This window comes from Vicugna pacos, chromosome 8, assembly GCF_048564905.1.
Source record: "Vicugna pacos chromosome 8, VicPac4, whole genome shotgun sequence".
Lineage (NCBI taxonomy): Eukaryota > Metazoa > Chordata > Mammalia > Artiodactyla > Camelidae > Vicugna > Vicugna pacos.
In genome coordinates this window covers 56,152,738-56,170,540 of record NC_132994.1, presented here as the reverse complement: position 1 = coordinate 56,170,540, position 17,803 = coordinate 56,152,738, and the positions used below count along the sequence as shown (strand labels likewise).

The 17,803-nt window shown below is 41.9% G+C and overlaps 1 protein-coding gene across 4 annotated transcripts in view; it reads left to right on the top strand.

The window, feature by feature from the left end:
- Nucleotides 1-852: 852 nt before the first annotated feature.
- Nucleotides 853-17,803, top strand: part of NHSL1 (NHS like 1) — a 122,919-nt gene continuing 105,968 nt past the window's right edge. For 2 of the 4 annotated variants that reach the window (XM_015247330.3, XM_031680013.2), the window contains exon 1: nt 3,836-4,588. In XM_015247330.3, coding sequence (XP_015102816.2) covers nt 4,387-4,588 — 202 coding nt within the window. In that variant the 5' untranslated portion in view covers nt 3,836-4,386. Of the gene's footprint in view, nt 956-3,710; nt 3,790-3,835; nt 4,589-17,803 lie in introns of those variants that run through there. The other 2 variants (XM_031680016.2, XM_072965916.1) reach the window with 2 other exon arrangements.

The window sequence follows — 17,803 nt, the reverse complement described above, 5'->3', positions numbered from 1 at the left end:
CTCACAGTGGTGTATGTTTGTTGTTTTTTTTTTTTTCCACCTTTGTCTCTGTTCATAAGCATTGTTGTGCACCCCATTCCCAGCCAAGCCAGCAACCCCGCCAGCTCTGTGCTGTTCTCCACTGGTTTCTGATGTCAGGTTTCTGCCTGTTCCAGTTGTCCCTCTAGGTTTGAAGCAGAGGGTCAGGGCAGGAAAGGTACACATGGAAATTAACAGTCTTGGTGCTCCTTTGTGGCCTTGGAGGCCACAAACACTGACAGCACTTGAAATGAGTGCCCACTCTTGGCTGGCATTTTACACAGATGGTAAGAGAGCAATTACATGCCTGATTGGGTTGAGAGGTTTGTCCAAGCCTGTGTCCCGTTGTGTTTAACAATTTTTATTAAATTAAACACTTCCATTTGAGCTAAACTCCTCTTTAAGGATGTCAGTATATATCGAAATGTGAAATAATGTGTCTTTTGGCAAGGTCTTTTCAAATGTATTCAATCCATCCCTTTGACTTTTGGTAGAAATATAAATAAATCTTTCTTTATTAATGTGTATAATTTGACTAAGGAACTCCCAAAGAAGATGATTCTAGAACTTCCCTTATTTATATATTCTGGTGCCTCCCAGTTTTTATGCTTAACTTCTCTTTAATGTATTACTTAAATCATTCCTGAAATAATATAATTTCTTGTCCTTTTGTCAGTAGCATTGGATAAATTTCTCACCACATTCAAGTGCTAAGAACTTAATATGAAAGAGACAATAAGTCAGAAAGCTGGTATAGGTCCACCTGAGGGTTGTTATCCAGAGGCTGCTTCTCCAACCGTTTTAACTCTTGAACTTCCATCTCGACAGTAAAAGGACAAAGGCGCTGGCCAGGATGCAGTGGTGACAAAGCCCTTCTACCAGAGCTGCAGATTTCCCTCTGAGAGTGCTCATCAACCCCATGAAAACTACAATTTAAGTAAGATTATTTATCTGATTTCCTGATGCCTGGAGCTCAGCAGGGGCAAAATGGTAGGAAGGGAGCAGTTATTGGCATATAAGATGACAGCAGAAGTTTCACTTTGACAGCCTGACGGTGAGGGGGAGGTGGGAAAGCACTGCACAGCAAGGAATGCTGATAAAAGCTGTTCAGCATGTCTGTTTCAAAGGTCTAGGAAGAGTGCATTTGATTGTAAATTTTCGTGGGAAAAATGGTTAAGATGTTTTATTACACTGAAGATGACAGCTGAAGCTATTTGAAGAAACAGGCTATACTCTCAAAGTAGGGATTTTTCCACTGTGGGGTTACTGTGAAGATTAGCAATGATACAGATGACATGCATGGCCCAAAGTAGCCGTAACCCCGATTATAGGGGCTGGCGGGTAGAGCTTATGGCTTTAGGGTTGATACTCCAGATAATTCAAGTGTATGATTCATCATGGTTGTTGCATAAATGTAGTTTGAATGAATGTAACAGCTTCCAAAACAGCTCACTTACGATTTTCTCAGCTAATTAGAGTACATATCTAACATGGGTAGTTAAAATATAAATATTTCCTCTGAAGCTAATTTAAGGCATCATATTTTATCTTGGTCATAGGGGAACTCTGATCCAGTTGTGAAAGTAGTTAATTTATTTGACCTTCTTTTACATAAGTGAAGATACTAATAATCAAAGCCCAATATAATAACAGAAACACAGAATAGCTAGTAGATGGAGAATTGGTTGTATGCAAGCTTATCCCTAGGTCCTGTGAATCATGGGAAATCCATTAAGTTTCTTAGAAGTCCAGCGTAAGTGTGTGCTTGCTTTGAGGGAGAGTTATGGACCAGTTTTCCTTCTTGGTTTCTTGGCAGTGACTATTCCTCCAGCCCCTCCCATCAGCTCTTTCCCAGATGTGTGTAGGAACGGGATACCGGAGGAAAACACACCAGTCAGTAAAAACAGCAATTCATCCGTGCTGTTGTATGTGTACCCGTGCGCACGCTGAGAAAGCTAGGCTGGGAAAAGTGTTTAACAGCACTTCCTGAATATAAAGAACAGCACAAGGTTTATTTCAGGGCTTAGATATTTCTAAACTAAAAGTGTAACCTCAGGATGTAGACATCAGTGGGAGACCACTGTATTCCTTGTTTGGGGTCCATGGATCCTTAGAGCATGCATACGTGGATGTCAGGGGGGCCTATGAACCTCTGAAATGGTGAGCACTATTCGGGACGTTTTGTATTTTCCAGCATGATTTGTTGTTGTTGTTGTTGTTTAAAGTGTCTTTGACTCAAAAAGAATGTTGGATATTTGAACTTGAAGTTACCCACCAGTACTATATGTAATCATATCATTTCTGCTCTTAGAATAGTGATCAAAGTAGAGGTGTCATTCCAGTTTAATAGTGAAAGCAGGTCCAGAGTGCTTGGTGGCAGAGCCACCATCCCTAGTAAGTGGTGGAGCTTTGAATCCCGTGGTTTCTGACGTGACTCGGTCCATTACTGAATTCTTCATGTGACATTGGTGTGTCACATATGTTCTCTGGACCTGAATTTCTCCATCAGTAAATTGAGGTGTTTTAACTACCTGATTTCTAGGGAACACTTTCAGGTTTTGTACAGTCCGTATTTTTGCTGCCTGGACTGTTTCATAGCTTTGTCCTTTAGTCCTACTGCCTGTTCTCTGTCGAGGTTTCCATGGTAGGAGGAGCTGTCCATCCTACAGACCCTTGGCAGCTGCTCTGTTTTTCTCTTCTGTAAATGTTCCAGTCCTGGTAAGTGTGTGGAGCCCTTTTCCTGCAATCTCCATGAATTGCTGTAGATGTATGATGTAAAATCCTGCTTTTATAATTTTTAGTCAAAGTTTATTTTGTATTGCAATTTGTTAGTTTTAATATATTTGCTCAATGCTGAGTACAGGAGAGTGAGATGGACCCAATTTTCTACTTGTTGCTTAGTGACACTTTGGGGAGAGGATGCTGACCCAAATCTCTGTGGTGAGAAGTTGCAGAAGCTTTTAACATGTCTAAGACCATGGAATTATGTTGGCCTTGGATGAAATGCTGCACCCAAATGCATTCTAACATGTGGCTCTGGGGGTTTCACGTGCCCTGATTAAGGGTTTACAAAGAGGTAAGAGCCTGCAGCTAATTGCTACTAGTATAGATCTTAGATTGTGGTTATCTGTGATAGGAAGATTATTCAAAGCTAGAGAGGAATGACCCCCTCAACACACACCAGGGGCTGCTGGAGGTGGGGGCAGGCAGGAGCTCCGGCTGCTCGTGGGAGACAGGAGAGACAATGACAGGGGCAAGAATGGCTGCCTCTCACCTTCGCTCAAAGCCAGGAGTGACATAATAGCTGGGTTGTTTTATTCCCTTTGGAAGTACATTTCCTTAAATTATGACGTTCCCAACTCCACCTGAGAACTAGATGTGTGTATAACTACACAGTCTTTGAAAGCTCCTTCTCACAGCCCTGCTTTCAGAAGTGTGGTCTGATGATAATTAATCAAGGTTTTGGTTTTTTAAAAAATCTCTGGAAGTCTGTATTCTGCACAGACTTGCATTTCTGTAGCTTTGCTGGAGTTCAGAAGTTTGTGCTGCCTCTGAAGTGTTGGCTGGGGAGAGGCGGGGTTTTCTGTCTCCAATGAGGTGCCTTCAGCACCCGGAAAGCCTATTGCCTTTCACGGGAGCGCTCGCTCTGTAATCCAAGCAATAGCCACGCAGCCTGCTTTATTGTTTGTGGAGTCCTGTGGCTCCCGAGCAGTTCACAGACGGGAAGGAGGGCAAGTGGGCGGTTTATGATTCTGCGCTGTGCTGGGACAAGTGAGCGAAACTCTTTGATTTCTCCCAAGTCACCTGTGTGGGTGAACTTTAAACTGAGCGCCTGGGTTGATGCTGAATCTCTTTCTCCAGCCTGAGGAGTTCCTTCTGTCTGCAGCAGACGGCTGGCTTTCTGCCCTTGTGGGGAAAGATGCCTGGGAGAGGAGTAGGATTACAGTATGGGATGCTAGGTACACACCAAAGATTCGGAGTGCCTTGGTTCTGCTCTTCGCCAAGTCCTGACAAGTGTTTCTGAAATGAACACTCTGCTTCATTTTTAAAATTATACTTTTAGTTATTTTTATTTTTTCAGGGGAGACTCTGGATATTTCTGATCTAGAAACCAAGTACCACAATGTGGCTAGGGTAAAAAAAAAAATTTTTTTTTTTTTTTTGGTTTCCTAACCCTTCATTTTCCTTTTCTTTGTAATTGGGTGACACAGAGCGATCTTTCAGCAGGATGCCCTGCCTGCCTCTCAGTATTGTCTGAATAAGTGCGAAAGAGCAGGTTCATTTAAAGGACCTGGAACAATTTTTTAAAACGAGCTTTTTGTTTGCTGGGCTGTCCTTTGTCTACAGCCGATTCTGATGTGAAAGAAGATGAAAAAGGAAGGCTCTTCAGGTTCCTTCAGACTCAAGTCAAATCCAGGTTCCCTCTCCCGTGCTGTGAGTTGGATAAATTTCTCTTCCTTGTCCAGGCAGACAAAGAGGCTGTTCCGCAGCGATGGAGAGCTCTCGGTTTGTGGGCAGCAGGTGGAAGCAGATGATGAAAACTGGACATACAGAACCCAGCCCGGGAAAGGTGACTTGATTTTTTTTTTTCATTTAAACAGTTTTAGAAATTTGCTATGTAGAATTCTTTGTTTCTGTCATTGATTTCCCTTCAGGACTTTTGGCCCCATGAGGAGTTTTTGTGTGTTTTTATATTGGAATTCAGTGTCACTCATTTGCTTCCATGTCTAACATAAAAGTGCTCCTCCAGTAGATTCAGCTTGAGGTTGTGTCCTTCCAAGAGGAATAAAATAGCTGTTATTTGTCCTCAGCACTCTCTCCCCCTCCTCATCAGATCCGCATGCTCATGTGACTTGTGAAAAGTTCAGTGGTAAACCTGGTAAACCACCATCGTAGAAGGAATCTTCTGCTCTTTACAGCACTTGGAAGTTAGGACGTGGAGCTCTTTTCTGAAACAGTGCCCCGAGAAAACTTCGGGAATCCTGGATGCTCTAGTTGCATTTTTCTTTAAGAAGACCGGTGAATTACTCGAACCCTTGAATTAAACAGGTGTTGGGGGTGACATCGAGGAAATGAACACATGAAGCGCTGGCCCTTGGTGTTGTGACCAGAAGGAGTTTTTGGATTTCTTTCAAGTTCCTTTTCAGACCAAGGCTGGTCCCTGTTCTCAGGTTTAGCATGTTATGCCTTCTTCAGGGTGGAAAAGAAGTATCAGTCCTGGTGGAAGAGGGGGGTTGCCTCAGTATTTCTTAAACACACCCCTATTTTGTATTTAGAGTTTCTGAGGTCTTCCTCTTACATTGCCAGAGAGCCCGAATAGTTAGGCTTTAAAATGGTTTCTCCATTCAGCGCTGGGGCACAGCCCAGCGGGGGGAGCGCTATTTAAGACTTACAAAGGAGCCTCGTCCAGACATTCCGCGTGATTGTGTTTTCCCTGTGTATCACATTCTTCCCGTGCCAAGAAAAACCGCTCTGAAATCTTTCAGGGACCTGTCCTCTCCCTTCTTTGGGGAAGCAAAACTGCTGCAGTGTGAGAGAGTCAGCTAAGTCCAATCTGTGCTTTACGGGTGCAGTAATTATACACCACGGACTGAGAATTAAACGCACCCTGCTTCACGGATAATGCGTGTTAAGCCATTTGCTCTTGTCTGTTAAACTATGGCACAAGAGGGACTCGTTCATACTCTTTGAAGATGTCAGTTGTTTATCATGTCAGGAAGGTGGTCCATGGCGGTCTGCGGATACTGAGCTGAAATACACGGATTTTTAGTTCAGATGCTGTGTAATTGCCAGGCGTAGAAAAGGCGTTTGCTTTCTGGCTGGAGTTGTGTAGTTTAGTTAAGTCCATGAACTTTATTTACTTTTCTAAATCAGGAATAAGCTGTGGTTTTGGTAAATGGGTGGGTTGTAATGTTCGAAGGGTGGGTACAGTAGTGCTGTGGTTGAGAGAGGGTGTAGTTTTAATTCCTTTGGCCTTTGCCAGAGGTTGTTTTTTTATGACTTGTTTTGTTTTAAATCAACCGCCAGTCAAGTTTCTGTTAAAGACTGTACACATGTGAGCCTGTCGCTTTAGGATTTCTATCATAGCTGCTCCATGTAAATTAACATTAAAGGGAAAGCGACTGAATTTGCATGGATTAGCTTTAGTTGGGAAATGAAGCAAATACTGTACACTTGACTTGTGTAAAATAAAGACATCATTGTGAAGAACAGGGGCAACTTGTAAAGGGAAGGAGGATTTGTTTATGTAACAACACAAAAGATTGTGCCCTTTATCCCTTAATGTAATAGGAAATAGAGTAGCCTCATGAAGATAAATGGAGGCATAATATGATCTGTAAATTTATGTGGTTCTTAGAAATAATTGAACATGGATAATATTAGCACTTCTGACTTATGTAGTTAGAGGGAAATCCTTAAAAAGCTGCCTATGGAGCAGAATTCTTGGTCTTAGATTGTTTTCATATTTGACTTTCAAAAGAAAATTGACTCCCACCTTTGATACGTTGCCTCAGGGGCATTATAACAGTTGATCTTTATTCCGCATAATTCTTCCCTTTGGAGAAATACAGAGTGACGTTTGTTTACACTTCCAGATCAAAAGAGGAAAAATCTTTCAGAAAAGTTATGCAGGATTGGAGTTTTGTTTTGCTTTGTTTTTAGGAGCATCAAATAAGCTACAAGCCTAGCAAGGATTATCAGTCAGTGCTAAGGATGCCCAATGGCCATATTAGGATTCAGCTGCAAATAAATATGCATTGAAGACAAATTGGTCTGATGGGGATCGTGTGGCATCTTTCTTTTCTTTCAGATCTGTCTGCCTGGACCATAAGCATCCAAACCCACTTTCCTTTCAGCCTGCTCCCCAACCCCCTTGCCTTATAGTCGCATTTTTTGATTTATACAGGTTTCTAAAAACCTGCTCTCATCCTTTCCCCTGCATATATACACCACCATGAAGCAGTGACAGCCAGAGGTAGGGCAGTGTAGCTTAACAAGTCAGCCTCGCTTCAGGAGTCCTGTCCTTGTTCTTCCCCCTACCCCCCTACCCAGGGATCTCTGTCTGATGGGGTATCCGGTTCTGCAGGCTTTCTTCCTCCCAGCCAGCAGCTGCTGCAAGGCCAGAGTGCTTGCCCTGCTCCCTGCCCACCATCTCCCAGTCCCATGGCTTTGCACAACTAGCCCACAGAATCCCTTCTAACAGTGTGGATAGTATGTTGCATAAGATGCACTTTCATTTTATAAAACAGTTCTCTCAAGTTTGGTTTTAGAAGTTCTTTTTACAGTGAGTCTCCAGGCTGAATTGCGTATCAGTAACCTCAAAATGAAGTTTTTAGGTGGTTACTCTCATGGAGATCTGTCAGTGCACAGACTCACAGCTTTACGATTCGATGTTGTCACTTACACTTAAGAAGCTCAGGAGAAAATTCCTGAGCCTGAAACATAACTAGGAGATACATATTGATAGGCCCAAAGCAACCACAAATAGGGACCTGTATGCTTTCTTTTGTTCTAGCACATGGTGAGTTTCAAAACTCTCTTGTATTGACGGTTATTCTCTGGAAGGTAAAAATGAATTGAGTAACAGCAGTGATCCGTCCTTATATTCTTAGTGTAATGTGACCCACTAGAATAGCAGATGATGTTTCGACTTAATTAGCCATAAAAATCAAGGGTGTGAAGCATGCCCTTCTGAATATTCCATTTAGTGAATCCCGAGCCGTTGCACTAGATGCCTGTGAAGTCAGAAAGTGGAAGTCCATCATAGATGAGACAGCGTGTCACTTTTCACGTGGAGTTGTGAGAGCGTTTGGAAGGAATTCTCACTGAGTACCATGTGTGTGGTATACAAAGAAATGTAGCACACAGGCCCTGAAGTCACGAAGTTCATACTTTAATGGAGAAGCAGATCAGACACCTAAGGGAGAACTAAAGAGAAAATGCAGGATCATTGTGGGAAAAGTGTAAAATGGCCTAGATGAAAAGATACTTTATCTGGAGTGTTTTCATGTTTCGCATGGTCTTCTGGCTGTTGCATTGATTTAAACAATATTTAATGAGCTCCTGCTTTGTTTCCAGCACTGTGGAGGGGTCTCAAGGGGAACTAATGACCAAGCAGTATTTATTCTGCACTCCCCCTATCTTGCTCACTTACTCTTCTCTTGTCAAATAAAACCAAAAGAGGTGGGATTATAATGGGGCATCCTCTCACTGAGCAGAGCATGTTTTGTTGAAGCCCCAGTTCTCTGTTCAGCTGGGCAGAGGCGTGATTGATGATCCTGGTATTGGCAGGTCAGCAGATTGGGTAATTGACATGCAAAGCCTCAGTTTAAACAATGCTTTCATTCTCTTCTTCTGGACATTACCATGTGTACTGATAACATTACAAAATTTGAATCATTTGAATTTTATTCCCTCCTTTCCCAAAAACTACAAAAATGACCAGAAATGGCCTTACTATGTATCAAGGGTAATGAAAAATCTGTATACTAGATAATCAATTGTTGACTGTGGGAGTTGGCTGGATTTAAAATAATTTCACCCCAAATGTCCTCCCTAATAAAGTAATTGCAGAAAACAGAATCCTTGTGCATAATTAGATTAGCAGTGACTTCAGATATTACAATGGAGAAAAATAGCCTGGCAGACCAGAAGCAGCAAGGTCAAGGTCCCGTTTCTATGTAAATAGCTGTAATTTACTTTTGATCATAAAATCTTTAATATTTGAGATTTAAGAACATTTCCTTTGTGGCATTAAAAAAATCTTAAAGTTTTGACGAGTATTGTCAAAGCAGCACCTCAAATTTGAGAGTGAAACTGAATAAGTAGTATTTATTCTGAGGGTCACTGTTATGTTGGAAAAATAGTTAATGGAGCTTTTCTTGGTGTCTTAATAAAAGAGATAAGAAGAATATTCTCAGTGCCACGAATGTGACGTTTTCTTTCTTTCCACTGAAGCTGATGTTCTGTGAAAGAGACCAGCAGTAAGTGCCACGTAATATTTTATCTGGTTCATTGAGACTGCTTTTTATTAACCTTTGCTTATTTTTTTCTTTTGAAGTTTGGAATCTCTGTTATCTCGCTGCCTTGTTTTATTGCAAAAATGATTCTATTTGTTATTAAATTGATGACATTCTATTGAAATGGCATTTTATCAAATACCTTCCTTTATTTACTTGTTTTTAAAAGTTTGTTTTGAGAGTTAAATGCTTATTTAGATTACTAGGAATATGTCAGAGCAATGCAGGAAGTCACTTATTATCATAGCTTGAGTTTGGAAGTGAGTAACCTGTGTTCTCTTTTTCTTTCAAATTTAATTAATTAGCTAATTAATTAATTGAAGTATTGTTGATACAACCTGTGTGCTTTTTCATGAAAATGTCTTTACTGGTTTTGAAAACCTTTTTGAAATCTTTTCCAACAGTTATTTAAAAAATAAATTTAAAAGACACTACATTAATTAGGGTTAATTTTTATGTCTTGCAATTTATATAATTATGTATTATATGATATTCATGGAAAGTGTTATATTTCTATGTAATTTCTGGGGTTTGGGATTTAACTATCATATTTTCTATCAAATTAAAAGCTTTTTTTTTAACCATTCCTATCAAAAGCTTCAGTTAGCTCTGATCTTGTCGGTTTGACCTGAAGGCTGTTGTGTCTGCACCCACTCGTCCACCCTTGCTGTGGGCCAGGCCCTCATCAGCTCTTGCCTGGCCTTCTGAATGGTCTTCTCCTCTTTCTTGTTATCTGTACTCCTGTCCGTCTCTGAGCCATCCTTGAGTCAACACCGTAATCAGAGTAATCTTCCTAAAATACAAATGCAGTAGTCCCCCCTTATTCACGGTTTCACTTTCCACGGTTTCAGTTACCTGTGGCCAACTGTGGTCCGAAAATATTAAATGGAAAATTCCAGAAATAATTCATACGTTTTAAATTGCACGCCGTTCTGAATAGCATGATGAAATCTCCCGCCATCGAGCCCCGCTGTCCCGCTGGAGACGTGAATCATCCCTTTGTCCAGTGGATCCCACCCGTCAGTCATTTCGTAGCCGTCTGGTCTCAGTTATCAGATCGACCGTCACAGTTATCACAGTGCTTGGGTTCTAGTCACTCTCATTTGACTTAATAATGGCCCCAAAGTGCAAAAGTACTGATGCTGGCAATTTGGATATGCCAAAGAGAGGCTGTAAAGTGGTTCCTATAAGGGAAAAGGTGAACTTCTTGACTTGATAAGGGAAGAAAAAAAAATCGTAAACTGAGATTGTTAAGATCTACGTAAGAAGGAATTGTCTATCTGTGAAGTTGTGAGGAAGGAAAAAGAAATCGTGCTGGTTTTGCTGTTGCACCTCAGACTGCAAAAGTTACGGCCACAGTGTGTGATGAGTGCTTAATTAAGATGGAAAAGACATTAAATTTGTACATGAAGATATTTTGAAAGAGAGAACAGGAGAGACCACGTCCGTATGACTTTTATTACAGTCTGTTGTTACAATTGTTCTATTTTGTTATTAGTTATTGCTGTTTCTCTCTTTCTGTGCCTAATTTATAAATTAAACTATCACAGTTATGTGTGTGTAGGAAAAACAGGGTGTATGTAGGATTCGGCATTATCCTTGGTTTCAGGCATCCACTGGGGGTCTTGGAACGTATATTCCGTGGATAAAGGGGGACTCCTATGTAATGGGGTCATTCTTTTGTGGTTCCCAGTGCACATGGAATGAGGTTTTTATCATTTAACATAGCATGAAACCTCCTCGATCTGCACCTTCCCCCCTTTTAAAAAAAACTCCAGAAATAACAAACAGACCCAGAGCTCTTTCACAGCTGCAGAACGTTCCTGTCCCATTCCCTGCCTTTTCCATTCCGTGTGTCAGGATGCTCTGGTCCCCTCCTCTGCCGCTGACTTCCTGCTTAACCATCTGGGCTTCCTATAAAACCCTGTGAAGTCTCTCCTGGTCCCTGGAGGGCAGAGCTGATGACTCCCTTTTTTCTATGTTATTTCTCCACCTCTGACATACCTCTGTAGTTGTGTTTATCACACACTGTGTTTTACTTATTTGTTTACTTGTCTGTGTCTTGAGTTGAGCTAGACTGTGAATTCTCTTAGGACAGAGACCAAGTCTTACTTATCTTTTTTATCCCAAAAGTTAAGTGTCCCATAAAGGGTTGCTGACTGGATGAATGTAACTCTTCGGGGACACTGTTAATAGCACTGCTTGCCCAGACCAACATGCCGTATAGTACTTTCTGAATTTGCTTAAAGCATGGTGGGTTATAGGTAGCACTGTGCGCTTACTTTGTGGATTATAGTGATGAATGTAATCTTGCCAGTGCTCCCGACTCTGAACTTTTCCAAGTACAGCAAAAGAGGGGGTACAGTTTGTGGGAACAGCATTTTGGTGGCAGTCTGCTGTTTACTGTCGCTCCACTCAAGCCGTGCATGTATCAGGCACTTTGTAGAAGCGTTTGATCCTGTTTTGACCACAAGTCAGGTTGACCCAGTGAACAGAGATGAGGCAGGGGCTGGAGGACTCCATGCCTGATGAGGAGAGGCAGCTCAGTGCTACAGCACTCTTTACATCCCTGCTTCCCTGCTTTCACTCTTGCCCCCCGCCGCCACCCCTACCCCAAGTCAGGCCAATCTTAACCCAGCAGCTTCAGCGACCCTGTAAATCATCAAACGTAAGTCAAGCTGGGTAACTTTACTGCTTAAAACCCTTCTCAGAAAGTTTAATAACTAACGTCTTTACAATGTTCGCGAAGGCCCTACGTGACCTGCCTCCCTCACCCCACTGCTTCCTCAGCCTCAACACCTGTGCTTCCCCTCCACTCTCCACAGAGTCTCCTTGCTGCAACGTGCAGCCTGACCTCCCCCACCGCCTAGAACCCCAGCTGTGCATGTGACTCCCTCCCTCTCTCACTTCTGTCAGGTCTTCGCTGAAAAACTGTCAGGGACCCTGTTTAAAGTTGTCACATCTTACCTTCATCCTGACCCTCCTGATCCTATCACTGTTTTACTCCAAAGCACTTTCCACCATTGAATATACTTTATACTTTCTGCATTTTTTTTCAGTATTGCCTGTCTTTTCAGACTAGAATTTAACCTCTAAGATAGGAGTGATGTTTTGGTCTGTTTTGACATCAGCATTCGCCCAGGCCTGGTACGTAGTAAGTGTTCAGTAAATTGTAGTTGAAAGACAATGAACGATGCAAAGAACACTAGGTCAGGAGGCTGCGGTGTTTGGCTTCAGTCACTTCCTAATTGTGTGACTTAACGTAAGTCACATAGTTGGGTCACGGTCTAGTTTTCATTTCTGTGAAAGGATGATATCTATTCATCACGCATATGGGTAGCAGGTACAGCTTGTTTAGTGAATAAACGAGTGTATGTTTTACAGACACTGTGTCCGCCTACAGATTGGATCTGGTTGTATTTAATGGTACCGTCCATGGGGTTGGTGGTCACTAACAGTCAGCTGAGTCAAAAGATGTCTTTATCCTAGTTACAGTATATATACTAGTCTGTAGAATTTTCTGCATAGAAATAATTGACTTTAAAGTATTGGTGTAACTTAGGGAACCCAAATGGAATCTGTCACTTCCTTTACATAATTTTCAAGTAATTTATACCTCAGTTTTTATGTCAGCTCCTGAAATGGTTAAAATTCTAAATTGAAAGTCATGTCTAAATCAGTCACCCCTGGGTGCTTGCCATGGCTAGACGCTGTTAATGGCACGTCACGTGAATGGACTTGTTTAAGAAATACTGTCTGGATACCGTAAATACTCAGTAGAAATAATAGTTGTCTTGATAAGCAAGGAAGATCATTAGGGAGAACTGAAAACTGGGTGGAGAAACTTAGATGTGGTGAGACAGAACCAAGTATGTAACTCTTCAGAAAGAGGAAAGACATTGAAAGCACTTGGGGCATTTTGGGGTCTTGGACTCAGTAACTTCTGGTTCAAGGGCAAATGCACCACTTTGAGACTCTGGGTATGTGCTTCATACCTCTCCTGGATTTGAAGCTCTTTTAAGTCTAGCCTGTGTCTTATCCAGTGTCTTGCACGTTGCAGATAGTAAGTTAAGTATTTGTTGTGTGAACACCTGGTCAAGGCAGTGCTGAAGGAAATTGCCCTGGGTTTGGCATGCAGAATGGATTGCAGTGTTCAGAACTAAAATCCTGCTGTCTGGGCCTGGTAGAGGTTGAGAAGAGACAAAAGTGCTGGTCAAAGCAATTTATGTAGGCATGCAAGAAAAAGCAGTTATGGAACCACAGATTTCAACACTGGGGCCTCTTTATTTAGGAAAGTCATAGATTTTTGAAATTACTTGTTAGTGTAGTAAAGCGTCTGTGATTTTCTTTTTCTAGACTTTTTCTAGCTTTATGAAATATGAGTATTTTCACCTTATATTTCTAGTCTTTCTAAGTAAAGATATTTATGGTGATTACTGTCTTAATAAATGTGATTGGGAACTTACATGTAATCAACAAACACATTGTTCCTCTGTTGAGATTTGTGTGGTGTGAGGCTAGGGGAACCAGAAGCTGGTTGCAGTGATGACTCTGTGGTCTGCCTCTATTCAGCCCTTACTGAACCTCTTCTCTGTACCATCAAATGCAACATTGCAGGGTGTTCCCTATCATTTATGGCTGACATCTGATGAGTGACTAGTCACCAGAGATATTAAATCAACAATGACTTACTTAGTTCTTGCTAGAACCCATCACTGTGCTAGATGCATCACATTTTGGCTCTTTAAGGGTGTATATACACTACATGGTGAGCGCTTGCCTAGCTGAGCAGGTGTCTGAGACCATCTCCCTGGGGGAGGATTTGTTAGCTGGGGACTTTGTTGTTTCTCAGTTAGTTCCCTCCCTCAGTACTCATTCCCAGGATCTGGGTGTACATTATGGATTCTCGTGTTTTGAGAGCTCCTACTGACTCGTAGACCTGATGTGAAGCAACACCTTGAGAGAGCCACGCGGAGTGAGCCTCTCCTAGATTCAGTGTGAAAATGGCTTGACTTGTGAGTGACCTAGAGTGACCTGACCCACAGAGCCTTCCCTAGAGCAGGTGCTCGTTAAGGCTGGTGGAATGAAGAGCGCCTCTACCCTGCCATTTTCATGCCCTTCTGGTTCTTCAAAAAGACTGCACTGGGGACAGTAATGAATGGAAGATAATGGAAGAAGGTGGCAAGAGACTGGAGAGAAGAAGCGGGGATAAGATATAAGGGGAGACGAGGCAATGAGTCTCCATACCTCGATTCTGCCTTCTTTTTGCCAACACTTTTCTGACCCCATCTCCTAAATCACTGAAGTAATTAATGGCAGTCTACTGGGACTCAGTCATGTTTCTGAATATACCCCTTACAGGACTAATTATGCTCTTGTCATATTTAAGGCTTGTTTCTTTTTAAGAAATAGCTTAATAAAGTCTGTAAGTGGTTGAAAAAGGTGTGGAGCAAGGATAAAGGCTGATCGACTCACTGGTTAAAATCAGTTCAGTGGTACAAGTGAATTGTCTGTCAGGTTTGGGTTTTGTATATATTTATCTTTCTCTAAAAAAAAAAAAACCCTTTATAAAAGTAAAAGCCCCAAGCAGTTGAGATTTCAAGTAACTATATCACTTTATTTTTCTCTTTTCAGTCAACTTCAAAAGAGAAAGTGAGAATAAATATATTTTATTGTTGGTACAAATCCTTTGCCTCTATTCCCGAAGGTTCTCTTTCACTTTGTAACTAGAAACGGCTCAGCTAAAGTAGAAACTGGGTAACTGGTGTTTCTGGATTACATTTTGAGATAAACCAGAATTCCTACCTGCACACAGTTGTGTATTGCTTCAGTCCTGAGTGGCTGGGGATTCACAAAGCTTACAAAAGGCCATTTGTGAGTTTACCTTGGTGGGGGGTTGTGGCTGGTTCTTGGCTCGGTTGCTGTGGTCATCTTGACTGGTAGTTATTTATTTACATCATTTTTTTCACCAGTGGAAAGTACATAGAGTACTTTCAGTTCCTGGAAAAAGAACTTTGATTTTCACCTTAAAGTAATGTATTGCAGTGTTAATCAACACACTCTATTCCAACGATCAAAAGATCGTTGTAGTCATTTCTTTCCTTGTTAGCTTTTCAGGTCCAGTTCTTCGTCCTTAAGCATGAATGTCTGAACGTCGTTCTGTGCTAAGGATCCCAGTTCTGTTTGGTGTGTAAGCAGTTTTTGAGGCAGCTTGTTGCATTTGGGGTGTTCTCGCGTGTTTCATGAAATGAGAACGACTGGGACTGCTCTTCAGCGTTCCTTTGGATGGTCAGACCTTGGTTGTATCCCACACACTGGGGTATGTGTTAGCTTACCCAGTTGATCTGTGTCATTGTAACCACGTGCTCATGTCACTGTAACCAGGGAAGTTATGTCACTGACATTAGAAATCTTGAAGGTTATGTTTCCAACTCCAGCTAATAAAGGTCCGAACAAAAACCCGGTAGGTAGGTTTCCCTCTAGTTTCTGAGGAGGCTGAGCTAGGTTTCTCTCCCATAAATGCTTGTTCAGAATGGGGGAAAGAACCTTTTACAGTGGGCCCGTGATGTGAATGCTTTGAAGTTTTCAGTGCCCAAGAAGTTTAATCATAGTTGTTTAAGTCAGTGACTTTCAAAAGTTTTGTCTGTGTCCAGAGTAACAAATATACTTTACATTTGCTTGTAGTCTACACAGCACATATACATACACACATATACACACACACACCACATACACACATTCACACACACACACACATACATAATGAAACAAAAACTGTGTGAAACTACTTAGCCTTACTGTGTGGCTACATGTGATACTATTTTCTCTTCGATTTTATTCTATTCTGTTTTATTAGACAGAAGTTGTCAGTCCCAACCTACTAAACTGACTTTATCACTCTCAATTAGGTTACAACCTTAAATGGGCAGAATAGTGGCTTGAGTAGACTTCACTTCTGTTGGTAGGGATTACCATTCTGAACACCAGCTAGCTCCTTCACATGTTATGATGCATTTCTGCGGATAATCCACTGTCATTTCACTGTTGTAGAAAGGCCTGGCACACCAGAAGCACCTTGAGAGGCCGTGCAGATTAGTGGTGCATCTCAGGAAACCATCTGGTCTGAGAACTGACTAACGCTGTGAGCACCTGAGCATTCACATGCCATAGTGAGTCCTCCTCCAGGTGTCCCCTGTGCGCCTAGGCTAGGGCCATGTGGTGGATAAGGGAAAATGCTTGAAAACTCGCTGGCAGGATGGAGCGATTTCCGGTATGGGCCTGGCTCCCTGCTGGAGCGCAGCCTTGCAGGGCCTGCTGATGCACCTGCCAGCCGGCCCAAGGGGAGGCTCGTGAGTAGCAATGTCTGGTGAGTTTCTGCCTTATTCTGGAGATTTCTCTGTCATGCTTACTGGCCTGCTGTCCACGCCCCCCACCCCCTCAGAGGAAAATTAGTTGAGAAGTTCAGTCCATTTAACTTTACTTTCAAATCATCAGACTCTAACCTGTATATGTATCAAGAAATCCTATGCCTGAACTGGAAGAAAAGCTGCATTTTCTTTGAAACAAGTTATTGCAAAAAAAAAAGAAAACCTGATGATTAGAGAAAATTTTCTATTGTGTTCATGTGGGCTACATGTTAGCTTACACAAAATGTTAGAGGAAGATGCCTTTTATTATTTGTATTTCTGTATAACAGAAGCTTGCTTCATTCATCCTTCAGCATTCTGAAACAATTAAAAAAGTTGTTTCATTGAACTTTTTTTAAAGTATGCTCTGCGGATAGAGTCTGTTTGCAGGTCATGGTTTACCCGGTACTCATTCATGTACACTCGTGTATGGTCTCATTTCACCATCCTGACAGTGCTGTGAGATGGGCAGGACAGGTGGTGTCACCCACCCCCTTTTGTGTTGAGAAAGGTGTCCCTGAGAGATTGTGACTTGCCTGAAGCCTTGTAGATAATAATGGTGTAGTTGGACTTGAACCCACTTCTTGAGACTTAGTCCCTCGCTTTCTCCAGGACATGGGGTAGGGTCCCTGCTCGATCCTCAGAGAACAGTGGAAGCTTGTTTTGATGCCTTGGTGTCACTGTGAGTAGTCGTTGAACCTTGTAAGAAGCTGGTGACACCCTGGTGGTTGTTGAGGTTTGTAAGGATCTCTGCTTTGGCATGAAGTGGGTGCCCACTGCCTGCTTTTTCTTCCTCTTTTGCTGTGAGGCTGTTAGCTTTCTCTTTTCACCTGTGTAGTTGTGCCTGCATCTTGTCCCCACCACTCTCTGCTCTGCTGTTTCTAATACGTTACCTTGGTGTGTAGGGTCTGGTTTATTATAACATTATTGACCGGAAGATTTTAAGACGATCCTAAGCCACAATCCTGTGAGTTTTGCTATCTGTCCAGAGACCATTTTGGCTTCTTGCATCTTGGCCATATTTTGAGTGGCTGAGTTTTTCAGAAAAGTGATCTCTTAATAAGTGGGATGTTCTGTGATACGTAAATATGTTTTTTGCACATCTATCTTCTGTTGGCTTTTCCTTTTACTACAGTCGAATAAAGCACTATTTGTGTTTGCATTAATGTTATAGAACTGTGACTATATATGGGCACCCCAGTTCCTCTTGTAAACGTTACATTTAAACACGTCTATAAAATCACTCTGACTTTGCAAGTAGGGTTATGGTGTTGTTTCACTTAAGCAATAACTTTCAAGCTGTGGTTTCACCATTAACCACTTTCTCTAATGTGTTGACTTCTCCCTTCTCTCCATCTG